This window comes from Lissotriton helveticus, chromosome 12, assembly GCF_964261635.1.
Source record: "Lissotriton helveticus chromosome 12, aLisHel1.1, whole genome shotgun sequence".
NCBI lineage: Eukaryota > Metazoa > Chordata > Amphibia > Caudata > Salamandridae > Lissotriton > Lissotriton helveticus.
The window spans coordinates 734,107,026-734,129,323 of NC_136073.1; the positions used below are offsets into that span (position 1 = coordinate 734,107,026).

At 44.7% G+C, this 22,298-nt stretch overlaps 1 protein-coding gene across 1 annotated transcript in view; it reads left to right on the plus strand.

Annotated features, from left to right (window-relative positions):
• Positions 1–1,809: 1,809 nt before the first annotated feature.
• The window catches only part of LOC144797637 (uncharacterized), a 382,853-nt gene continuing 362,364 nt past the window's right edge, over positions 1,810–22,298 (plus strand). Inside the window, exon 1 of the mRNA XM_078668331.1 lies at positions 1,810–2,004. Within this exon, the coding sequence (XP_078524457.1) occupies positions 1,923–2,004 (82 nt within the window). The 5' untranslated portion in view covers positions 1,810–1,922. The remainder of the gene's footprint in view (positions 2,005–22,298) is intronic.

Sequence of the window (22,298 nt, forward strand, 5' to 3'; positions counted from 1 at the left end):
ACTTCTGCCCAGCCTTATCACAAACCAGACTGTCAAGATAGGCATGTACTGAGTCCACGTAAGTGAACACATATTTTTTCCACCCATGATTAATGGTCATTCTTACTGGGAATCCTACAGATGCCTTAATGCCTTTAGTTGACTATGCCTCTTTGATTTCCATCAGAGCCCTCTTCTTGACAACTGTATTGTGGTTGAAATCTGCAAACAGCAACAGTTTTTTTTCCTTTCCTATGTCACCACTTTTATTTGCACACTGGCCCACAGAGCCCGCCTCCTCCAGTCCGAGTATTCTGAACAGAGCTGTTCTCCACATAAAGGTAAAATGATATAATGAGAATATGAGACGATGGAATAATGACACATACCCCCGCGATTATGACTTATCTAAAGGCAGTCTTAAATGTTGTGTCTGAAGCAATTGATAGTTGAGGCCATAAGAGCAGGGATGTTGGGGTTACTGAACTGATAGAATTCATCCTATATGAGAAAAGCTTCTGTGTTTCAATGATCTTGAAACTCTCATAAAGTCTGGTGGAAAACGTCTCATCTTTTTGAAGGATGCAGTTATTTGCTCTGACAATTGTACTTAGAAAAACAGCAGAAAGTAAACGTGGAGAGAAAATTTCTCCAAATACCTACCATTCTGCAAATAAAACATTCACAAATATACTCTGGCTTCATTTTCCAGCATAGGTGGGTCTGATTAGAGTGAAAGTTAATGAACTCTGCAATGAGAATTACCTTGCATCGATTAACGTCCATAGATGGTTTTCTTTTAGCGCATTAAATTCTGAATTTGTAAAATGCTTGTTTGTATTTTAAGAGCGTAGACAAGGATGCTCTTAAAATTCCTTGGTCTGTCAATGACTTAAAAACTGAAGCTCAATCCAACCAAGATGGAATTCCTGTTAATCTTGTCAGGATCAGCAAACAAGAAACAGTTCGCACTTGCTTAATGCCATGAACCTTGAAAGCTTGAAACTCCAACTTTCACTGAATGCCAAGTCACTTGGATTCATCTTGGAGACCAGCTTCACACTCGAAGACCACATCAGCAAAACAAGCATTTACAAAGCAATAAGTCTCGCACTGACATTATTTTGAGCTATTTACATTGTAAATTACATTTTTGGTTGTTTTTCTTTTGTAAAGGCGTTGTAATATAAAATGCCAATAGCTAAAAGTTTAGTTTAAGCTATTGGCATTGTTAATACCAATGCCTTTTATTTATGGTTTAGAAAAGAAAACACAAATAAAAGGCATTGTCATTTGCAATGTGAATAGTCAATAGCAAATGAATTTTATGTTTTACAAAAGAAAAACAAACAAAAAAGAATGTAATTTACAATGTCACTAGCTCTAAATAATGCCAGCGTGATACCTATTGCATTGTAAATGCTTGTTTAGCTCGAACCTGCCCTAAAGGGAATAGAACGTTTTAAAGTACAGCTAGACTACGACTACTGCTCACCACCATCCGATGTAGCGACATGGGAACATTTTGGGGCACAAATAACGCGCATATCATCATCACGAAACGAAAGAGTTTAAACCTCATCACGAAACGAAAGAGTTTAAACCTCACGGTAAGATAGGGATCTATCTAAACGCACGCACCATATTCAATGGAGGCATAAAAAACCCTACTGTGCGACGCGTTGTGACACAGCAAATTCCCGTACAAGGCGGAGTCTTCTAGCCTGTTCCAACTATGGCCGCCGGTCAGGACGCGCATGCGCATACGCATGCACGTTGGGCTTTGTGCTTGTAGGTGCGCGGGAAATATTTCAAACCGGAAACACCACGTGCAGTAACGGCCGTGTAGCGCGAAGCTGTGGGAGCAACCTTATGCCTGGAGATTAACTCTTACTGCAACTGCTCGGCCAGCTGACGGAGATGAAGGAGGTTGCATTAGAGCCATGAGACAGGCGAGCTTCGTGCATATCGTTCTCCGCCTCGGACTCCTCGGCGGCTGTTTCGATTCCTCAGCAGCCCCCTCAGGTGAGGCTTCTCCTTTTGCTGTCACATGACCCTCGAAATAGGCGACCCTTGAACAGTGCCCCTTACCTTCAAAGGGGGGGGGGGGGGGGGGGGCAGAGGTAAAGTGCAGCAGGTGTTACTGAAAAAAAATAAGGTTAATTTAGGATGTGAGTGGGTGCTAATATGGATATAAGTAGAAAGTAGTGTGTGTAATAAAGGAAGATTAATAAGGTTTGTAGGTCCCTGACCAATGTAAAATATGCATTAAGTTTGGCAAAATCAGTGCTTTAAGTGGGATGAAAAAGGTGAGGGAGTGGGGGCAACTGTGAAAGTGGGGTGTCTGAACAAGCATAACTAGGAATCTTTTACAAGAGGCGTGTCTATGTCTCTATGGACCTGGATTAAAGTACAGCAAATACAACAAATCGAATTTGGAAATTATTCACAAACTGCATGTTGCATAGATAGGGGCATTATGGGTGCTTAAGAAATAACAAATTACTGGCATGGAATGTGGCCCTGTTGGCAAATAACATTCCCTGATCTTCACTTGTATTTTAAGTTCTTCCCAGCCTGATTACCGCTTTGGACTGCAGTAAAGGAACTGTCTTGCAGACAGTGTTGATTACCTCTGAAGAGGGTCAGTGAGGCGGCAGCTCTACTCTCTACAAGCCCCCTATATAGAAGTTAGGACACCCACAGGCTTGGTAGGCAGTGTGTTTCCATCTTCAATCAATCAATCAGTGAATTTGTAAAGCGCACTACTTACCTGTGAGGGTCTCAAGGCGCGATGTGGGGTGGGGGGGGTATGGGGGTGCTGCTACTGTTTGAAGAGCCATGTCTTGAGGAGCTTCCTGAAGGTGAGCAGGACCTGGGTCTACCGCAGATGGGTGGGGAGGGTGTTCCAGGTCTTGGCGGCTAAGAAGGAGAAGGATCTGCCGCCGGAGGTTGTTCGTTGGATGCGCGGGACGGCGGCGAGGGCGAGGCTGGCGGAGCGGTGTTGGCGGGCGCGGGTGTAGAAGTTGAGTCTGTTGTTCAGGTAGGCTGGTCCGGTGTTGTGAAGTGCTTTGTGTGCGCGGGTGAGGAGTTTGAAGGTGATCCTCTTGTTGACTGGGAGCCAGTGTAGGTCTCTTAGGTGGGAGGTGATGCGGCTGCGTCGAGGGATGTTGAGGATCAGGCGGGCGGAGGCGTTCTGGATGCTCTGCAGCCATTGTATGTGTTTGGTCGGGATTCCTGCATAGAGTGCGTTGCCGTAGTCCAGTCTGTTGCTGACGAGGGCCTGGGTCACTGTTCCTCTGGTTTCGCTCGGTATCCACTTGTAGATCCTGCGGAGCATGCGGAGGGTGTTGTAGCAGGAGGAGGAGACAGAGTTGACCTGCTTTGACATGGAGAGGGAGGAGTCGAGGATGAATCCTAGGTTGTGTGCGTGGTCCGTGGTTGTCGGTGCTGTTCCCAGTGTGGTCGGCCACCAGGAGTTGTCCCAGGCAGAGGGGGTGGGGCCGAGGATGAGGACTTCCGTCTTGTCCGAGTTCAGTTTTAGGCGGCTGCTCCTCATCCACTCGGCGATATGTGCTTCAGTTGGAAGATGAGTAAGTATGTGTTATAATTACATTCCTCTCTAGGATCTTTCACCATGTTGTCTCTCTGGGGTTGCATGTATTTTCCCTTTATCCCTTTATCTTGCCAGAGAAATAATCTGCATGTTTTTTGCAGTGTTCCCTGGAGGCTTCAATAGGGTCTGCTGATAGCACTGGTTTCGTAAGGCTGTTCACTGAATGAAAGATTTCTTTAGAAGGGTTAGTGCTACTACTGACTTCCTTAGCAAAATGTTCTGCCCTAGATTTCATGATCATTTTGTGATAGGTTTTGATAGCTGCTCTGTATTGTGTTTTTAGTGAGGGGTCGTATGCAAGTTCAAAATACACTTTATTCGATTTGGTTAAAATCATAAAAGCCATTAAAAACATAGTAATATTTACAATTTAAAAAGTACATACAGATTTTCAGGATGTGCAACACTTTAGACAGTCATGAATAACGGAACAAAAATATCAACAATCAAGTTACAACGTTACCCTTTTTAAGTCTCGACTTGATTCTAAATGCAGCGACTAAAAAGCTAGCTACAGAATATGTGATGAAGATATTACCTAAAGACTGTAAGTACAACATGGCAGGTCTAACTTGTATAAAACCGGCATCCTTTAAAACAGGTACTAAGTATTTATTTCTTGGCTCCCTGAAAAAAGTGCAAAACATTATAAAGTGCAACGTGTCCTTTGTTGAAAATTCATCACATTTACATGGGGCTCCGGATTCTGGCGAGCTCCAAAGGTGGAAGCAGCCCAGCACGTAAGGAATCTGGTTAAATCTAAATTTAATAAGAAGATGTCTGTGTAGTGGTTTGCTAACAAAGGTAAGATAAGGCGCTATGGAAGGGGAGGATAGCAACATATAATGTGATCTTACTGATTTTTTAGTCAACTCGTCTTCCTCCCGGGCTAACCTTGCATTCTCCATAAAATATTTTTTAGCCCATTTAATATCTTCAACCCTGATAGAAGATGGCAGGTTAAAAAGGCCTGGGCGTCCAAGTTTTTCAAACGCCAGGCGCACGTATTCTAACCAGGGAATTTTCCTCCTTTGATCAAGGGACATGACATCTTTCAAAATAACATGATTGAGGGATAATTCTTCATTCAACCATAACTTTAACCAACACGTTAAGGGAGCCAATTTCAGCTTGTCAGAGATATAATCTAGACCCAACTCTGCATGCAGTGAAAAAGTCGGTGTTGATTGAGGAACAGAAAGTAATCGACGAAGGAATTTATTTTCAGCCCTTTGTAGTAGATCATTGGACAGGTACCCCCATAGGGGCGCGCCATATGTGGCTATAGCAATACATTTCGCGTTATATATTTTTAAAATGGCCTCCATTGGTCTGCCTCCCAGCCTGTTTGCAAACCCTACGAGAGCTGAGGCAGCTCTGGTCATGGCCAGCTTTTTTATCATGATCTGTGGACCCCAGGTGCCCTTTTCATCAAAGGTTACGCCCAGATAGGGGAACGATGTTACTTGGGACACAACCTCACCTTTACAATAAAGGGACATAGTTTTATGCTTCTTACGGGACACCACCATAGTATGGGACTTCTTGGTGTTGATCTTAAGGTTTAATTGGTCCATAAAGTTGCCAATTGAGTCTAGCAGGCGTTGGAGGCCCACCCCGGTTCTACCTATCAGGACAGCATCGTCCGCGTATAGGAGAGCTGGTATTTTCCTCTCTCCTACACGCGGAACGTCCCCCCCCCACGGCCATCAGGTGTTTCTCAAGCCCGTTTATATAGATCGTAAAAAGGAGGGGGGCTAAGATGCAGCCCTGCCGAACCCCTCTTTCCGATCTAAAACAGGTGGTGCACCTACCCTCCTTTGTCACTCTCACTTTGGCGAACAGGTCCTGGTGTAGAGAGGCTATAAAATTCACCAAGGAGCCGTCCACCCCCATCTCCAGCATAACTGGCCATAGTTTTGCCCTATTGACCATATCAAAGGCCGAGGAGAGGTCCATGAATGCAAGAAACAGAGACCCCCTCCTTGGCGACCGTATACTTAGAGATCAATAGTTGCAGGTTGAGGCATTGGTCCACGGTTCCCCTCTTGTCCCTGAAACCGTACTACAGGTTTGACAGTCCCTCCCCCTTCTTGATGTTTTCTCTCAGTTGGAACAATAGGACTCTGCCCAAGATCTTAATCGCAGAGTCCAGAAGGGAGATGGGCCTGTAGCAACCTGGGTCATCGCGGTGGCCCTTTTTAAAGATTGGTACGATGACCCCGGTTGCCCAACTTTTGGGAAAAATGTTCTTATTGGCTGCTCTAAAGACCTGACTTAGGACACCTGCCCACAGTTTAGGATCGGACATATAAAAATCACCAGGCACCCCGTCCGGGCCTGGGGCTTTCCTTTTAGAGGTCTCTAGGATAGCCCTTTCTACCTCTCCTACAGTGAAGACCAATGGGGCACACGCCAAGGGTTCCCACTTTTCAGTTTGATTGGTCATCTCACCAGAACCATAAATTGTGCCAAAGTGGGATAGCCACTTATCATCGGGAATCACACAATCCATGGGACAATTGTCTGACTCTGAGAGAAATGGTTGATTCACAGTGGCCCAGAACAATGAGCTATCCTGGACAACTACTGAAGAAGTTAAATTATCCCAGGCTGCTTCTTTGAGCGCTTTTTTCCTCCCAGTAATGGATGCTTTATATACTCTTCTTGCTTCTGAGATTTTATCCCTGTCTCTCGGGCAACATTTGAGTGCCTTCATGAGTGACCTGTGGGCTTTTGAGCACTTGTCATCAAACCACCTGTGGGGTTTAGGGGGACCATGGGTGCAATTAACAGAGCGGCCGAGACCTCCGAACAAATTAATTCGAAGCTGCTCATAATAGTTTCGACAGGTGTGCCGGCCTCCTGACAGATCGCTATATGGGGCCCAATCTTTGGTGAGATTTCCTGCATGAAATTCTCAGGGACCAAGTTTGCCCATTTCAATCTGCGTCCTTGATCTATAGGACGTACTGACGGTCCCGAGACAACCCCTCGTAGCTTAGTGTGCAACCATTCCGCCCCCTGTGTCACTAGCAGGACAGGATTGTGGTCACTATAGGCTACAAAAAAAGCGTTGTATTTCTTGACTCTAGATAAAATGCCCGGTGACACAAAGATGTAATCTACTATAGAGCCGGGGGATGTTCCCTTAAAAGTGACTGTCCTTTCACCTTTCTCCGTGATGTTTGCTTCAAGCAAGTTATGCAGTGCCATTAATTCCTCAAGGGCTTCCCCCCCTTTAGAGTGTTCAAAATGTGGCACTTGGTTATAAGGTAGATCTTCCCAGGCTTCAGTTCCACATAAATCATCATTGCAAAGATGTACATTAAAATCACCTAATAGAACCAACTCGAACACAGTGTGATTATTTAAACTATACAATGAGAGAAAATTATCCAGTCCAGCCAGATGTTCACTTTCAGTAGTTCTCTCCCACGCGTTATAGAAATTAATAAAAAGAATGGTGCAGGCTAGTGAAACAACCCATTCTATGGCTAGGAGATTTGGTGAATCGCAATGGATCTGCCTAAAGCTTCCCTTCAGTTTAAGGGAAAACATGGACATTAAACCCCCCTTGGCTCTGCCTGATCGACTTGGGACTGCAGGTGTAGTGAAGGTAATGAAACCGTCCACCCAGAAGTCAGGGGAGCTATCCCATGTCTCCTGGCAGGCAATAATGTCGTGTGCCCTAATAAGCTCCAACCAAGATGTGTCGGTCCTTTTAGCTCTTAGGCCTGCAATGTTCCAGCTAATAATTTTGCAGACCTCTATAACTGTAGGTATATCGGACGCAAGACTTGTATTGCGTGTAGGGGCTGGCTGTCAATCCAATTCCTCTGTGTCTGAAAGAGGAGCATAACGGTTGGTCTGGGTCACTGTCATAAGGTCATTACACAAGGGCTGTGGCGCCACAGACGGCGTGATGATGGGAGAAAAAATACTCCCAGGGGTGGAATATGACCGTGTGCTGGGCCTGTGTCCGCTTGCCCAAGTATGGTTAGTCTCCCTGCGACTGGGAATGCGAGTATGCCTAGGTCCCCATGCCGGTGGAGAGGGCGGGTAAAAATACCCTAACGGTACTGGTCTCAGGGAATCCTCGCTAGTAATATTAGAACCGTCCCAGAACAGTCTATGGGCCGCATCAGGGATGTTGAAATTTACAATGACACAATCGCCCTTAATTTGTTTGTCCCTTTTCCCAATCCATCTTACCCTGCGAGCAAAAATCACATTATTAGTAATATCAGAGCCACCACTGCATGTCCCCGCACACCAAGATTTTGCTTTGTTAACGAGGGACGTTGAAGATTCCACCACCCCCTCTAATAATGGCGGAACGCCCACAAATACAGCCACAAGCGGGGCTGCTTCTGGGGGTAGGTCAGTGGTTGGGAAACCGTGCTGTCTCTCCCAATATGTGTCACTCAGGTTTGGTTTACTGTCCATTGTCTGAGGTAATTGCTTAGGGTAGGTTAAGAGTGTTCTTTTTGCTGTTTGTGTTCCAGTCCCAATCAAGTCTTTAGTGTTCCCACCACTAGTGGACAAAGGGTTCGCCGAAACTGTGGCGTCTGGTGGTCCCATGTCCCTTGGCGCAGTGCCCCCGGCCAGCTGTAGGGATATGGTCGCAAAGTCTTTCACTAGCTTATCGACTAAGGAGCATTTAGCCAGCAACCCAGATAAACAGGTATTAAGAGTTTCCACGATATCCTTGGCTATATCCACAATTAGAGGCTCAATACGTGAGGTAAACAAGGATTCCAATTGATCGCCCAGTGGGTTCTCTATCAGTAAGGGTGTAGAGGGTATACCTCCCGTTTTCTTCCTCCTATTCCTCCTATTCGCGGTATGCTTTGCGCCATTTGCTTGTACAGGGGCGGGCTTAGAAACCAAAGGGGCCGTACTGCTGATAGGTGAGGATGACTCCACAATATTCGGCGCAGTAGTGGGTTTGACAATCCACACCTCGGGGTCCAAAGGGATTGGAGGCACCGCAACTGGTGAGAAAGTATGTGGCAAAGGTGACGTTGTAGGGAGACCCAGTTCGGATTCAACGTGTGCTATTTCTTTGGTGAGTGCCCCCACTGCTGACGAAAGGTACGATAGTATGGATTCGGAATGAGTGGTAATTTTCGCTTCTTACCTCCCTGTTCAGAATGCGTCGTGCTTTTTCTTTTTCCCATGATGCGAGCTTAGGGGGGTGGCCCAGCCCTGCCTCCTCCTGCCCCAGACGGCCACAGACGGCCCCGCCCTTGTCCCGGGCTTCTCCCGGCGCGTCCCGCGGGCGGTGTACTGGCGCTGCCTTTATGCGCCTCCTGGCGCTGGTGAGGGCGTCACTGGGGTGGGAGGGGCCCCCGGCGGAGCCAAGCCCGGCCGGGAACCTGGCGGAGCAAGGCCCGGCCCTTTGCTGATGGTGCTGCGCCTCTACGGGAACTGTGCCCGTCCGTGTAGATTCAGCGTTTGTGTCCCCCAGAGCCTGCTGCTGGCGCTGCCTTTATGCGCCTCCTGGCGCTGGTGAGGGCGTAACTGGGGTGGGAGGGGCCCCCGGCGGAGCCAAGCCCGGCCGGGAACCTGGCGGAGCAAGGCCCGGGACTTTGCTGATGGTGCTGCGCCTCTACGGGAACTGTGCCCGTCCGTGTAGATTCAGCGTTTGTGTCGTATGCATTCCTCTGTGAGCGTTCGAGCACCTTACCGTGCTTTTTGGCCAGGAGAAGAATCTCGTTGAACCAATGGGCAGCATGCTTATTCTTAGCAGAGACCTGCCTGACAGGGATGAAGACATCTTAAGCTGAGGTGAGCCAGGATGGCAGGGTGTTGTTTGCTGCCTCAGCATTGGCAGCCAGAATTGGGCGGCTTGCCTGAATAAAATGTCCACATTTTTGGAGCTCGACCTTATGCCAAGAGTGTTTGAGGATAGGGTCGGGGACTGGTGCGTTTGGTGAGATAGGCGAATGGACAAAGAGATCATGTAAGGGTCAGTCCAGGTCATGGGTAAAGGGGTCACGAACCCTAAAGAACTAAGATTAGAAAAGACCCAAACTAAGAGGTGGCCAGCAGAGTGTGTGGTGCCAGTGACTTATTAGGTTAACTGCATAGCAGCGAGGTCATCTATGAAGTTACTAATATCACTGTTGTGGGTGGCATTCAGGTGAAGATTAAGATCCCCAAGGATGTTAAAGTTGGCTAGTTTGATGGCCAGCAGAGCAATGTGAGTGGACAGTGCCTCCCTGAAGCCTTTGGAAGGGTCTGGCGGATAAATTAGAAGCCCTTAACCCTTATGCGCGCTAAGCGTTTTGCCGCCGTGCGCTGAGTTTTTCTAAAACCCGCAGTTCATGACGAGCTCAGCTCGTCATGAGCGTACGAGAGGCGTAACTCATGACGAGCTGAGCTCGTCATGAGCGTGGAAGGGGTTAAGGAGTGAAGTTGCTGTTCGGAGAGATTTTAAAGAGGGCACTTTTGCAATCTCCAATGGCACATTGTGTCAGGCTCAAAACGAGCGTATCTTTGTAAATAGCAGCAATGCTACCGCCTCTACTATTAGTTCTGTTAACGTTCATCACGTAGTAGCCAGAGGAGGGCACTAACGCAGACTCGGCTACCTTGGACTTGCCTAACCAAGATTCTGTAAGAAACAGAATGTCAGGAGCATTATCTAGAACAAAATCAAAGATGTCAGCGTAGTGTCTGATCAGTGAGTAGGAGTTAACGCTGTAGAACTTGTACTCAATGAGCTGGGGCGTGGTCTGGGAGGGAAACCTTGTGGTAGGCCCAGGTGGACTAACACTAAAACTGAAGGTCCTTAAACAGAATGACAACTCCACTGGAGCCCACACATGCTCACCGCAGAGCTGAGGGAGGTTCCTGAAAGCGAGAAGTTCCAAGGGGAAATACACTAACCTGTGGGAGTGTGAGATGGGCAGGGTGCCTGGCCCCTGGCGCCGTTTAGGCACAGACACTCTCCCACAAGGAGACAAAAAGAAGCAATAAAAATTGACATTATTGTATAATATTAAAAATAATATAAATACAAGAGTATGTGTGTGCTTTCTCACTCTGAAATTTTTACTGCAATCCACGCCGCAACGTATTGTACATTTCAATCATCTATATAAGGAATGTGTCACTGACTGGAGATTTACTTTAAGCAAATATTGCCAAAATTGTCTATCCTATATTTATTTAACTATGTTTATGTCTGTGGGCTAAAGTGGTATTGCCCACCTCTAGGTAAGGCTAGTGCCTCTACAATTTTAGCCAACTAAACCAGGTACAGCAACTTTACACCTCTTTTCACCTCCTTAGAATCGTATACACCACCAGTGACCAATACATGCTCCTGCTAGGCCATACTAAGAAAAATCCCTTTAGGACTGCAAACCATCTATACATGGCAAGTTGCAGAAATCACAGAGCAAATTGTGGCAATAGAGTAGATTACATGTTTATTCCGATAAGCAATAAACAGTCTAATGAAATATCCCAATCCCACATTAGCTCAAAGTACCATCCAAGCATTAGAGAAAGCCTTGAAAAAAGAAATTGCCAAATGATTGGAAGCCGTATCTCTAGAATAAAGTATATTGAAGTTGACCTAGAGGCCTGGGAATTTTGTTTTATTTCACCGGTTGAGACTACCAATCCAGAGAAAATTTCAGTTTTATTATTATTGACATTGCAGAAGAGGAGTCTGAAAAATGCAAAACTGATGTGGATACCCTAACCAATAACAGTTGAGGAAGAAAAGTGGGGAGAAATTACAACCAAAAATTATGAAATCTTAAAACAAGTAATATATGACTATGAGGAAGACCTTACAAAAAGGAAAAACAGAAAATTTGCAGAGACCAGTTGGACTACCAACAAGGAAGAGTATATACATTTTCAAAATGATACAACAATATTACAACTGGAATTACAAAAAAAAGGCAACACCAGCTGTTCAACAGATTAGGAGTACTGCTTTGATGCAGATTCACTAAAGAATGAAATTGAAGAAACAACCTCTAAAACCACTGTGGATTTTATCATGGAGGTAAAACGTTACCGATTAGGTATGTGGAACACTGACATCCACGGTACAAGAAGGCAAATAGAAACACTACAACAAAAGGGAAACCAACCACCAATAACTTCTGGAGTTGTAACAAGAGCAAGGAAGAGGGAACAATAGCAAACCCCCACCAATTAACAATCAATCGCAACAATAATGTATTGACGGACCACCAACCAGAAGTACTTAATTGCGTATTATTCTTCTGGGACCTATTCAAAACTTAAATTTATATTTTCAAATTCACTCACAAACTCAAGCTTATATCTTTGTTCACTGACAAGCCACCACAAACGACAATAGAACAACATATCAACCACAGTTTTCTCACAATATACGACATGGAAGTCATACACCTTCTTGCCTCACTGTCAGATGAAACAACCCCCACCCCTCTGGACCTAGCACAGTAAATGGGAATAGATGCAAGTTGCACTATGACAGATATTATCCAGAAAAAATCCAGTTTTACTCAACAACTGCCATCCAGCATACCATTGATCTATTTCACACAGCAGTTATACATGATCTGAACAAAGAACACATCAAGTACAATAAGAGGAGCAGATTCTTACCCAGGAACCTAAGTACTCCAGAAAGGACTGTCCTCTGGGCTTTACAGAACAACAAATAGGTGATCATCCAAGAGGCAAACAGAGAAGGCAAGGTAGTCCTCCCACATACAGGCAATTACAAGGGAAGCATTGCGACAAATATCAGGTACAAGCTGCTATGAGAAACTATAATGGAATCCAACAAAAGACATACAGAAACGACTTAAGGTCAAATTTGAGGAATCGTATTCCTGTAACTTACTCACATTGGATTAGAAAATCCATCTCATATCGAATATATTACCAAGGTCACCCTTTATTTGCTATGACGGTTCATAAAAAAGGAATGTCCACCACCAGGCGCCCCATCAATGCAGGCATTAACTTCATGTGTTCTCGTCTCAGAGAATTTATCAACCATCATTTACATTCATTATGAAGGACCTTCCATCTTATATCCAGGACATCAGGGATATCTTGTGTAAACTAAATGACATTGTATAGAAACCAAACTACATTCTAGTCACATTTGAGGTAGTGAGCCTTTATTCATTGATTAGAAACACAGATTTAATCAATTCAGTACTCAAAGCCTTGGGAACCAAACCAGCACAGTTCATAGAATTAAATAACATGGCCATCGAAATGTTGTCATTCTACAATACATGGGATTCTGCAATCCCTGTATACAAATGTGTCACTCATTTCTTTATAATACATAGGACTCTAATTTCTTTATAATCAGCGACTTGGGACGCACCCAGTCGCGATTAGAAAGAAAAGTCATGAAAACTCAACTGTAATAAGTTATTGCAGTCGCTTTCTGATGTCACAATGCCTTCTGCCAGAGCCAGCAGCTAGGTTGAAAGGCAGCTTAGGTCACAGAGCAGCAGTTTAAAGCAATAAACATAAAGTGTTGCTTTTCTTTTTCTGCTGTATTTTCTAGCTCACAGTGACTAGCAGAAAGAACATAATTATTTTTGCATTCCTTAGATAACTATAGAAAAGTTAGAATCTTTTTGCATGCTTCTACTCATTCTGAGCTACTTCAGCTTTTGGGTTTTCTGTTTTCTAATATCTTTTTGAAATAAATATCTATGGTTTTGATGTGTTTAATTTTGCACTAGAGGTTCTATTCTTGTTCTTCATAGTTCAAACATGCCCTCTCTTTCATATATAAGAGCTACGCTCACAAGTTTTAAGTGGTTTGTGGGAGGTGATTGTTTGACCTTGTATTATATAGGATACAGTACCCTCCGCTGTACATTATAAGGATATTACAAATTACTTCAGAGTTCCATAACCTTATAAAGAAGCTCAGCTTTTGGCCTTATTCCTTTATATGATTATGGAACTCCTCAGTGACTTGCAATATCCTTATAATGTATGGCAGGAGGTACTTTTCCCCTTAAAAAAACGGCAACTTGTGAAGCACCTAGTCGCTGATTAACAAGAAATTACGTTATAACACAACTATAATAACTTTTTACAGTTGATTTCTTTCATCATAATGCCTGCTGCCAGAGGCAGCACCTGAGGGGAAAGGCAGATCAGGCCATGGTGCATAATTAAAGCAGCAGTTTAAAACAACGAAAGCAAAACATTGCTTTTCTTTTGCTCTGTGCTCTTTAACTCAACAGTGTCAAGCAAAAAGTAGATATTTATGGCAGCATGTTTATTTTTTGCACTCCTTGAGAAATTATAGAAAAGTTAGAATCCTTCTGCATGTTTATGTTGAGCCTTTTTTTTAAACTGACTTCTATTCAACTTCATCTTATATCTTTTTTCAACCAAAAGCTAACAACTTTTTTATGTCTTTATCTTTACACTAGTGATTCTATTTTTATTTTACGTTTGCCAACGTGCTCTCTTTCATATGAAAGAGCTGCGCACCAAGGATTTAAGTGGTTTTTGGTAAAGGTGATTGTGTGGCCATATATTTATTAGAAGGGATAAATACCCCCTGCTGTATATTAATTGTATATTGCAAGTCACCTCAGTGGTCCATAACCTTATAAAGGAACTTTGCCTTCAGCCTTGTTCCTCTATATGGCCATGGAACTCCTCTGTGACTTGCAGTATTCTCACCTTATAATGTATGGCAGGGGGTACTTTATCAAAAATGTTTCATATGCGCATTCTGATTTACGTAATTTGATCCTAGTTCAGGTGTTCAGTTGCATGTGCTGTTTGGCTATGTGCACATTCCCAATTGGCACACTTCTAGCGCCTGTACTCACGCTGGTAATGCATCTACTTCCCACACCGCATATGCACTGTTTCATGACCCGTGCGTCCACCAATTCATTAATCCTCCTAGATCTGTAGCTTCTGAATCATCTTTCAATACAATCTTCGTATATACATTCTTTACTGATATTATTCATGTATATCATTCTTTTCCATTACACTTCTGCAATAATATTTATGTCTGCAAAGTGTCATCATATGCACCCAAGCAATCCGATTTGTATCTTCTTATGATTTCTCAATATCCAATCCATTTTGGGCATTGGGACCCTTCATCAGGGGTTTCTACAGCAAAACAACATGTACCTGTATATAGAACCATGAGGAACTCTGCTCAAATAAAATCTAAACAAATAATGCATTGAGTGCCACTACAGCCTCTGACAGTCGTGAATCTCATAAACCATAACTATTGTTATATCCATGCACACGGAAAGTGCTACTGAGTTATCAGTGTGTTACCATGCCCGTACTCCTCCATAAAATAAGCCGTTGTGATCTGCCATTAGTGCTTAAAAATGCTCAACCCTCCATGCACACAAGCAAAGCAAGAAAAGCAACGCCTAAACCGTGTCAGTGTTGTGCAAAATTACAAAAAACAATACGTGATTCTCCCGACTCCTCCAGTTCAATAATCCATGTTGGCTCCAAAGCATGGCAGTCAATTAAATAATGTGCTCATCTGTGAGTTAAAAATGTGCACTTTAACTTGCAATCATGCAGCAAACTTACAATGCATAAAGAATACACTTGCACAATCACCAGGTGTGTATAAAAGGTGTACGTTAGTTCACTGAATCAACGCTTCATGGTGTCGCTTATCTGCAGGTTTAGCTGTATGCATGACCGCAGATGTGACCCGAAAGTGATCACTAATATCCCAAATGGGCCGCTTTTTAAAGGGCACACTTGATCATCTCTCTAAAAAACTATCCTCACATCGCACTCGACCCTGCCATGTGTGTCAGTAGCTAAAAGTCTTCACATGCTGCAAGACCTTCTTCTCAGTCATTTTCCAAAATCACTCAATTGAAACAATAACCCTCTCTTATAAACGCTATACCACAACACATTTAATTGATGAAAACATTTTTGTGAAAAATTCTTTCAAAAGTTGATTAGAAAATAAAAAATTATTGCAAAATATTCCCCAAATCTTACTACATTCAGCTTGACACAATATTCTTGAGTTAAGCTTATCTATAACAATAGATCAAGGTTCAAAACACCTGACACCTTTGTATAAAAATTGTGATAAACCAAAAAATGTCTCACTGTTTGGTGTAATCATCATTATCACAGTCAAGAATTCACCAATACAACATCAGAATCAAGAATCATGAATTCACAACAGAAAAACATAATTCTACAAAATCTAATGATGAAACACACATGAAATAGTTTCAACAGCATCTCTACATAAGTTGAAATCATAACCCTATAAGCAGTAGAAAATAAGCATATTCCGGTTTATTATTCCTCCTGTGTGATTGTAAGGTATCTAGTCTTTTCATCCAAAATAATTCAAATTGCAAAAGTTTTTTGTGGTTGTCCATCCCACCTAAGTTTCACTACTTCCAATACTTGAAACCGCAATTGTGTGATGTTGTGACCTGCCTCAATCCAATGAGCAGCCATACTAGAATTTTTAATTTTGTTGTAGATGTTACTTTTATGTTCAGTAATCCAAATTGTAATCTTTCTGTCTTCTCAACATAAATCATTCCGCACAAGCATTATAAAGCATGTACTAAATTCTTAGTGTTGCAGTCAACAGAATGCTTCAGTCTGATAATGTTTCCATTTCTGAGGTGTACTACTGTGTTTCCCAGTATCACATTATTGCAATTTATGCAATTCAAGCATTTCTACGTGCCCCGGTATCGGCCCACTTCCGTTTGATGCCTCGAAGATAAAATCTCTTTGATCTGCTTTATGCAAACAGAGATTTCTCAGCAAATAATCCTTAAAAATATCTGATTTTCTTTGTAAAATTTCCCACCTCTTATTAATTATCCTTTTTCTTTTGCCTGTGGCTTCGTGGAGTATATCAGTGTAGGAGAGTGGGGTCTGCAATCCTATGGTCACCCCAGATTTTTGCTATTTGCTTTACTGGTTTAGGACTTTCCCTGGCTGTGGGCCTGCTAATCAGACCCACAGCCTAGCTGCTCTCTCTCTAAATTGACAACCATGTACTTTAGGTGCATTTACCAATTGGTACTGGGCCACCTTATCAGTCCCTGTATAGTGTACCTTCGGTACCCAGGGCATAGGTGTACCCAGGGCCTACATGGGGCTGAAGCATGTATTATGCCACCCCTGGCTGGCCATGTAAACAGACACAACTGGCTGCACGACAGCTGGGGCAAGGTGGGCAAGGTGGTGTAATCACCCTTTGCTGTAGATATAGTATACCTATATCTAACCCTAAAATGGACACATATATTCCTATCAGTCACTCCTATGGCAGGCCTTATCAATCCTGAAGGCAGAGTGCTTGGAATTATGTGAGATGGTGCTCTGGCATGAGCTGAGCCCGTCTGCAGCTTGCGGAACCAAGTCCTTATAGCTGTTCCATGATAACGCTATACCATATACTTTTAAGTGCATTATAATCCTCGCGGTTAAATGCTAACTTTGGTATAGCATTATCAAAACATGTCGAGTAAGGTGTCATACGAATTGGAATACTACCCCCTCGTCAATTCTGGTGACGGGGGTAGCATTCCACCCTTCTAGAGGGACACAACATGTATGTAACTGAGAACCCCGGTTAAAGTTAACTCGAGCCTTGGCATCACAAAATGGATGCTGCCACCACAGACACAAGTCTGACCTCCTGCTGCTGGGAGTCCTTCCAGCGAGGGAGGCCTAGACAAAGGGTTTCCTGCCTTGGGAGGTGCTAGCACCACCCCAGACAGGATTTTGTGTATTGAGGTAGGGAGGCCTGAAAGGAATGAGACATGCCTGGGGCACACAAGGTGCCCTGTGCATACACCGGTTCAAACCAGTTGCTGGGGCACTCCAGCCCCAGCTCTGGCGCGAAACCGGACAAAGGATAGGGGGTTTAACCACCCCCCTTCCTGATCCCACCCAGGGGAGGGACCTAGTCACCAGTACAGCCCCCTTTAGCAGGATAAAGGTAGGAGCTGGTCCCATTCCAGATTAGATTAATCCTGAACTACTCTACAAGAAGAAACTCTGGACTTCGACGTTCTGCTCCACAGAAGACTGAAGAAATCTCCCTGCAACTGCAGGCACCATCAAGCGTCCAGCGGCTTCACTTTGTCGTCTTCCCTCGAGGATCCAGACTTCAGAGCCCGACGAGACCCGGATTCCCAGACCTCTCCGACCTCAGCTGAGACCCGTGGGTGCGACGAGACACGTGGGACCGGCCATCTTGAAAGAAACTGCACTTCGCTTCCAGCACGACTCCCGAGGTAAACTCGACCAAGTGCTTTGGGGATTGAGAAGCCCCTGCCCCGAGCAGTTCCTGCACCGAAGATCAGCCCTCCAGCTTCCACGAGATCTGCGTGGGGCCCTTCTGCTTGTTTGCTGCTCGACGCGTTGTCTGGTCACTTGCCGGCTGGCTATTGGCCTCCTAAACGACGAACCTTGAAATCTTCACTGCTGGTCTGGTTGCTCCAGGCTGGCCCTTGCTCCCTTCCAAAAGAGGGGCACCCCGGACTCTCCTAGTCCGCACCAGACGCCTTTTCCACTCACCGCGTGGGTTGCCTTTGCCAAGGCCTGTTGACGCCGAATCCGGAACAGACACCACCAACAGCGAGAGCCTGCGTGGGACAGCTCGTGCCTCCATCCTGGTCGTCGAAGACGCCTCCTGGTCCACGTGGCTGCAGAGTCAAGCGTCCACTCTTCACTTGATCGCGACAACGACATCTGGTTCCTTCCTGGTTCCACTCCAGTCACTGGCTAGTGACTGTGAACATTGTCCCCTCTGCTTTCAGGTCTTCAGCATCTCTGATCCACCCTTGGATCACACCGGACATCTTCCTCCTGGTCGCCTGCAGCATCTTTTCCTCCAGGCTCCATAGACTTCAACGTCGGAACCCGATACGACTTTGCACCTATGCACCCGCAGCCCGTGGGTGAGGTAACAAGAGCATTTCGGTGCTCAAGGGTAGATTGACTCTCCTAGTGTCCAGTTCCACAGTCGTTTTAGTCCTAACTAGTCAGGATTGTCCATACTCACATTTTTCTTGAACTGTACTGTCCATAGACGTTGTTACGCATCTCGCGTGTGAGTTCACACTCTGCACACGCGTTCCGTGGGCCTCCTATTACTTACCTAAAGTTAGGGTAGCGTGGTCCCAACGATCCTACAGCCTCTGGACAGCTCCATTCCTTCTATCGATTTCCTTATACCATTTACTTAGTATATGGTTTGCCGTGCCCCTAGGGCACCATTGTAATTTTGTGCCACTTATTTAATTTTTCCTAAGAGATTGTCATGTGCTTAGCCCTCTGATCTCATAAAGAGTTCAGAGGTGTTTGTTATTAATAAATATACTGTTTATTTTCATAACAACCTGTGTGGTGTCCTTTCATCTGGTATTCAAGGAGTTATATTGTGGTAAAACAGCTGGCTTCACATGCCAAAAGAGTTTAGCCTAAGACTGCTTTGTCCATGCTACCATTAGGATAGCTGGTCTATAAGGTTGACTTACAACCAATCACCATAAGGGTTGTTTGGATTGATACAAGGTGATCACTAGAACTAGTGAGCATCATATATCAGGCCAACTTCTCACAATCAGCACACATACCATCCTCCTTGAATCAGCTATGACAGTTTTCTCCAGAAGATTCTCCCTTTTTAAGGATTGTACACGATGTATGAATTGATCCAACACTACTTGGGGATGACCTCTATTCCAAAGCCTAGCTTTAAATGATTCATATGTCGCTTGTATCTCTTCTGGATCTGAAATGATTCTTTTCAACCTGACGAATTGGAAAAATGGTAAATGGTGTTTCAAAGTTGGCTGATGGAAACTTTGATTATGAAGACTGTTGTTTCTACCTTCGGTTTTCGTGGAGATACTGATTTGAATGCCTGTTGATATTAGTTGAACCAAAACATCCAAAAATGCTATTTGCTGCATGTGAATTTGGTGGGTAAACTTAATGTGGTTGTTTCTGGTATTCACAGTGATGATACTATTCTCCAGCGCTTGTGAATTTCCATTGCATATCAAAAATATGTAATCAATGAGACATCTGTACACAATGAGATGTTCCTGCCAGTGCTCATGACTGAACACAAATTCTGCTTTGAATTTGGCCATGAAAATATTGGCAGAACTCGGTGCCCCTGAAAAACCCATTAAACTACCATTTTTTGCAAGTAGAAACTCCCTTGCCACTAGAAAGAGCTGGTACATAGAGCAAGGTGTAAAGTTGTAATAGGAACACTTTATTTGCTCCAATTTCATCTTATTGTAATAAAGCCCACTCCACTGGAGAATGTATATAAGAAAATTGTGTTGGAAGATAATTCAAAACCTACAGATCAATGAGGATTAATGAATTGGTGTCATAGAACAGCTTGAGTACAGGGGTTACATTATCCCATATGTCTAACCAACAACATCTTCAGTTTCAACTGAGACTATTACAAACAAACACAAAGGACCTCAATGGGTGCAAAATTCACTCCTCCTTTCTTGTGTATATTAGTAGGAGAAGTTGAGAGATTCAAGCTCTGGGTTCTGAATATACCTCCCTGTTAGAATCAGCTGGTCTCTAGTTGGCAGAGGTATACACTTCTGACAAATAGGGACCCACCTCCTCTAGTCAGGGCAAGGATATCACACACTCAGATAACCCCCGCTCACCCCCTTGGTAGCTTGGCAGAGCAGACAGGCTTATCTCAGAGGCAGTGTGTTTAGCATTTATGACCACATACAGTAATAAAGTGAATACACCACAAATGGACACAACACAGCAGGTATTATAAAAATAAGGATGTTTATATAAGGCTTAGCACAAGACCAAATAACGACAAAAATATACCACAATCTCAATAAATACTCTTTGGAAGGAAAAATAATAGTTCAGGTAAAGTCTCTTCTTAGTAAACAGTTCTTTAGCAACAAAGGTAACTCTTCTTCTTTAAAGCACAGTTCTTGGCAACAATGTAACCCCCACGGGAGTTACACGACGTCGAGGCAAAGCTATTCCAAAGGTTCGGCGTCGACCGTGAGGAACGCTACGTCAAGCCCGGAGTCGAAACAGACCCCCCAAACAAATACCTTGGAAAATGAAGCAAACGATGATCCACAGCGTCGCGATGTATCGGCGTCGAGTCGTCGGCGTCGATCGGGCCTTGGAGTCGGGGCGGTCTGCAGCGGCGTCGACAGGTGTCAAGCTAGTGCAGCGCTCACGGTGGCGAAGCAGGATACTGCGTCGCCGTCGATGTCATTGTTGCAAGAGTGAGCAGCGCTCACGGCGTCGAGGAGGGCTGCGGTGTCGAGGCGATCAGCAGCGGCGTCGCTACTGGCGTCGATCGGGCCCGGCGGCCGGCGTCAAAGGTGCGGGACACTGGAGCCGTTACTCACGATGTCGAGCTGGATTCGGCGGCGTCCGTCGACGTCGAGATTGCTGATTTCTTTCAGATGCGCTGGACTCCCAAGTTCCAGCAGCAGGCAACTTTAGCAGATGATGAAGTCCTTTAGCCCTGAGATTTTCTTGGCCAAGCTTGAGAGTACACACTCAGTTCCTCTCTCCTTGTTCTTTGGCAAAAATAAAGAAGCAACTGCAGGATTTCCCCCAGCAAACAGCACTCTGGCAGAAGGGGTAGGCAAGTCCTTGGATCAGCAGGCTTCTTGTCCTTGGTGTAGGTTTCCTTGTCAGAAGTGATCTAAATTCTTTGGTTCAGGGGTCCTTCTCTTATACCCCTTTTTTGCTTTGATCCCTTTGTCCATGCAGGGGAATTTCCCCCACCCTGGGTTTGTTGTGGGTGTAGCCGGGCCGAGGCACCTGGCCTATTCACTGTGCGGGGCAGAGTCTTCAGCTGCCCAGCAGGAGGTGGAGCCAGCATTGTCACTGGCAGGGGCAGGGCCATCAGTCGCCCGGCAGGAGGTGGAGCCAGGATTGTGTCAGGCAGGGCAGGCTATCAGGAACTACTCTTCCCCCACTCTAAACGCAAATGCCTCATTCACCCCACACTGACTCATTCAGACCTCTGGAGCCACCCAGCTCCTGTCACACACACAAGAACCAGCAGAGACCGGTAGATAGTTAGACAAGAAACTAGTCACTTTCTAAAAGTGCTAGTTTTAAACTCAGAATCTAAAAACCATCCATCCTAAAGGATGTGTTATTAAATTCTGAGTTCAGGGATACTAAACTCGACTTTCCACCATGCTCTCTGAGTCTGTTAGGATTATATAGTGTAATAATTCCAGCAGCTCAGTCTGGCCTAAGGAGAGCAGGTAGCCTTACAATAGTGAAAAACGAAAATGGCTGTAATTCACTATTAGGACATGCCACACAGATCAGGCTTGTCCTACCTTATGCTTCCCATGCACCCTGCCCTTTGGCCTACCATAGGGGTGTCTAACATGAAGTTAAGGGAAGGTTTTAGGGACTGGCAAGTAGGTGTACTTGCGCAGTCAGCATGGCAGTACCAGACTGCACGCAGGTTCTGCAGTGGCAGACCTTAGACATATTTTTCTAGGCCGCTTCTGTGGGTGGCACAACCAGTGCTGCAAGCCCACCAGCAGCATTTGTATTTACAAGCCCTGGCACCCCTGGTGCACTCTACTAGGGACTGACAGTAAACCAAATAAGCCAAACATGGAATCCAATTAATGTATCAATTTAACAT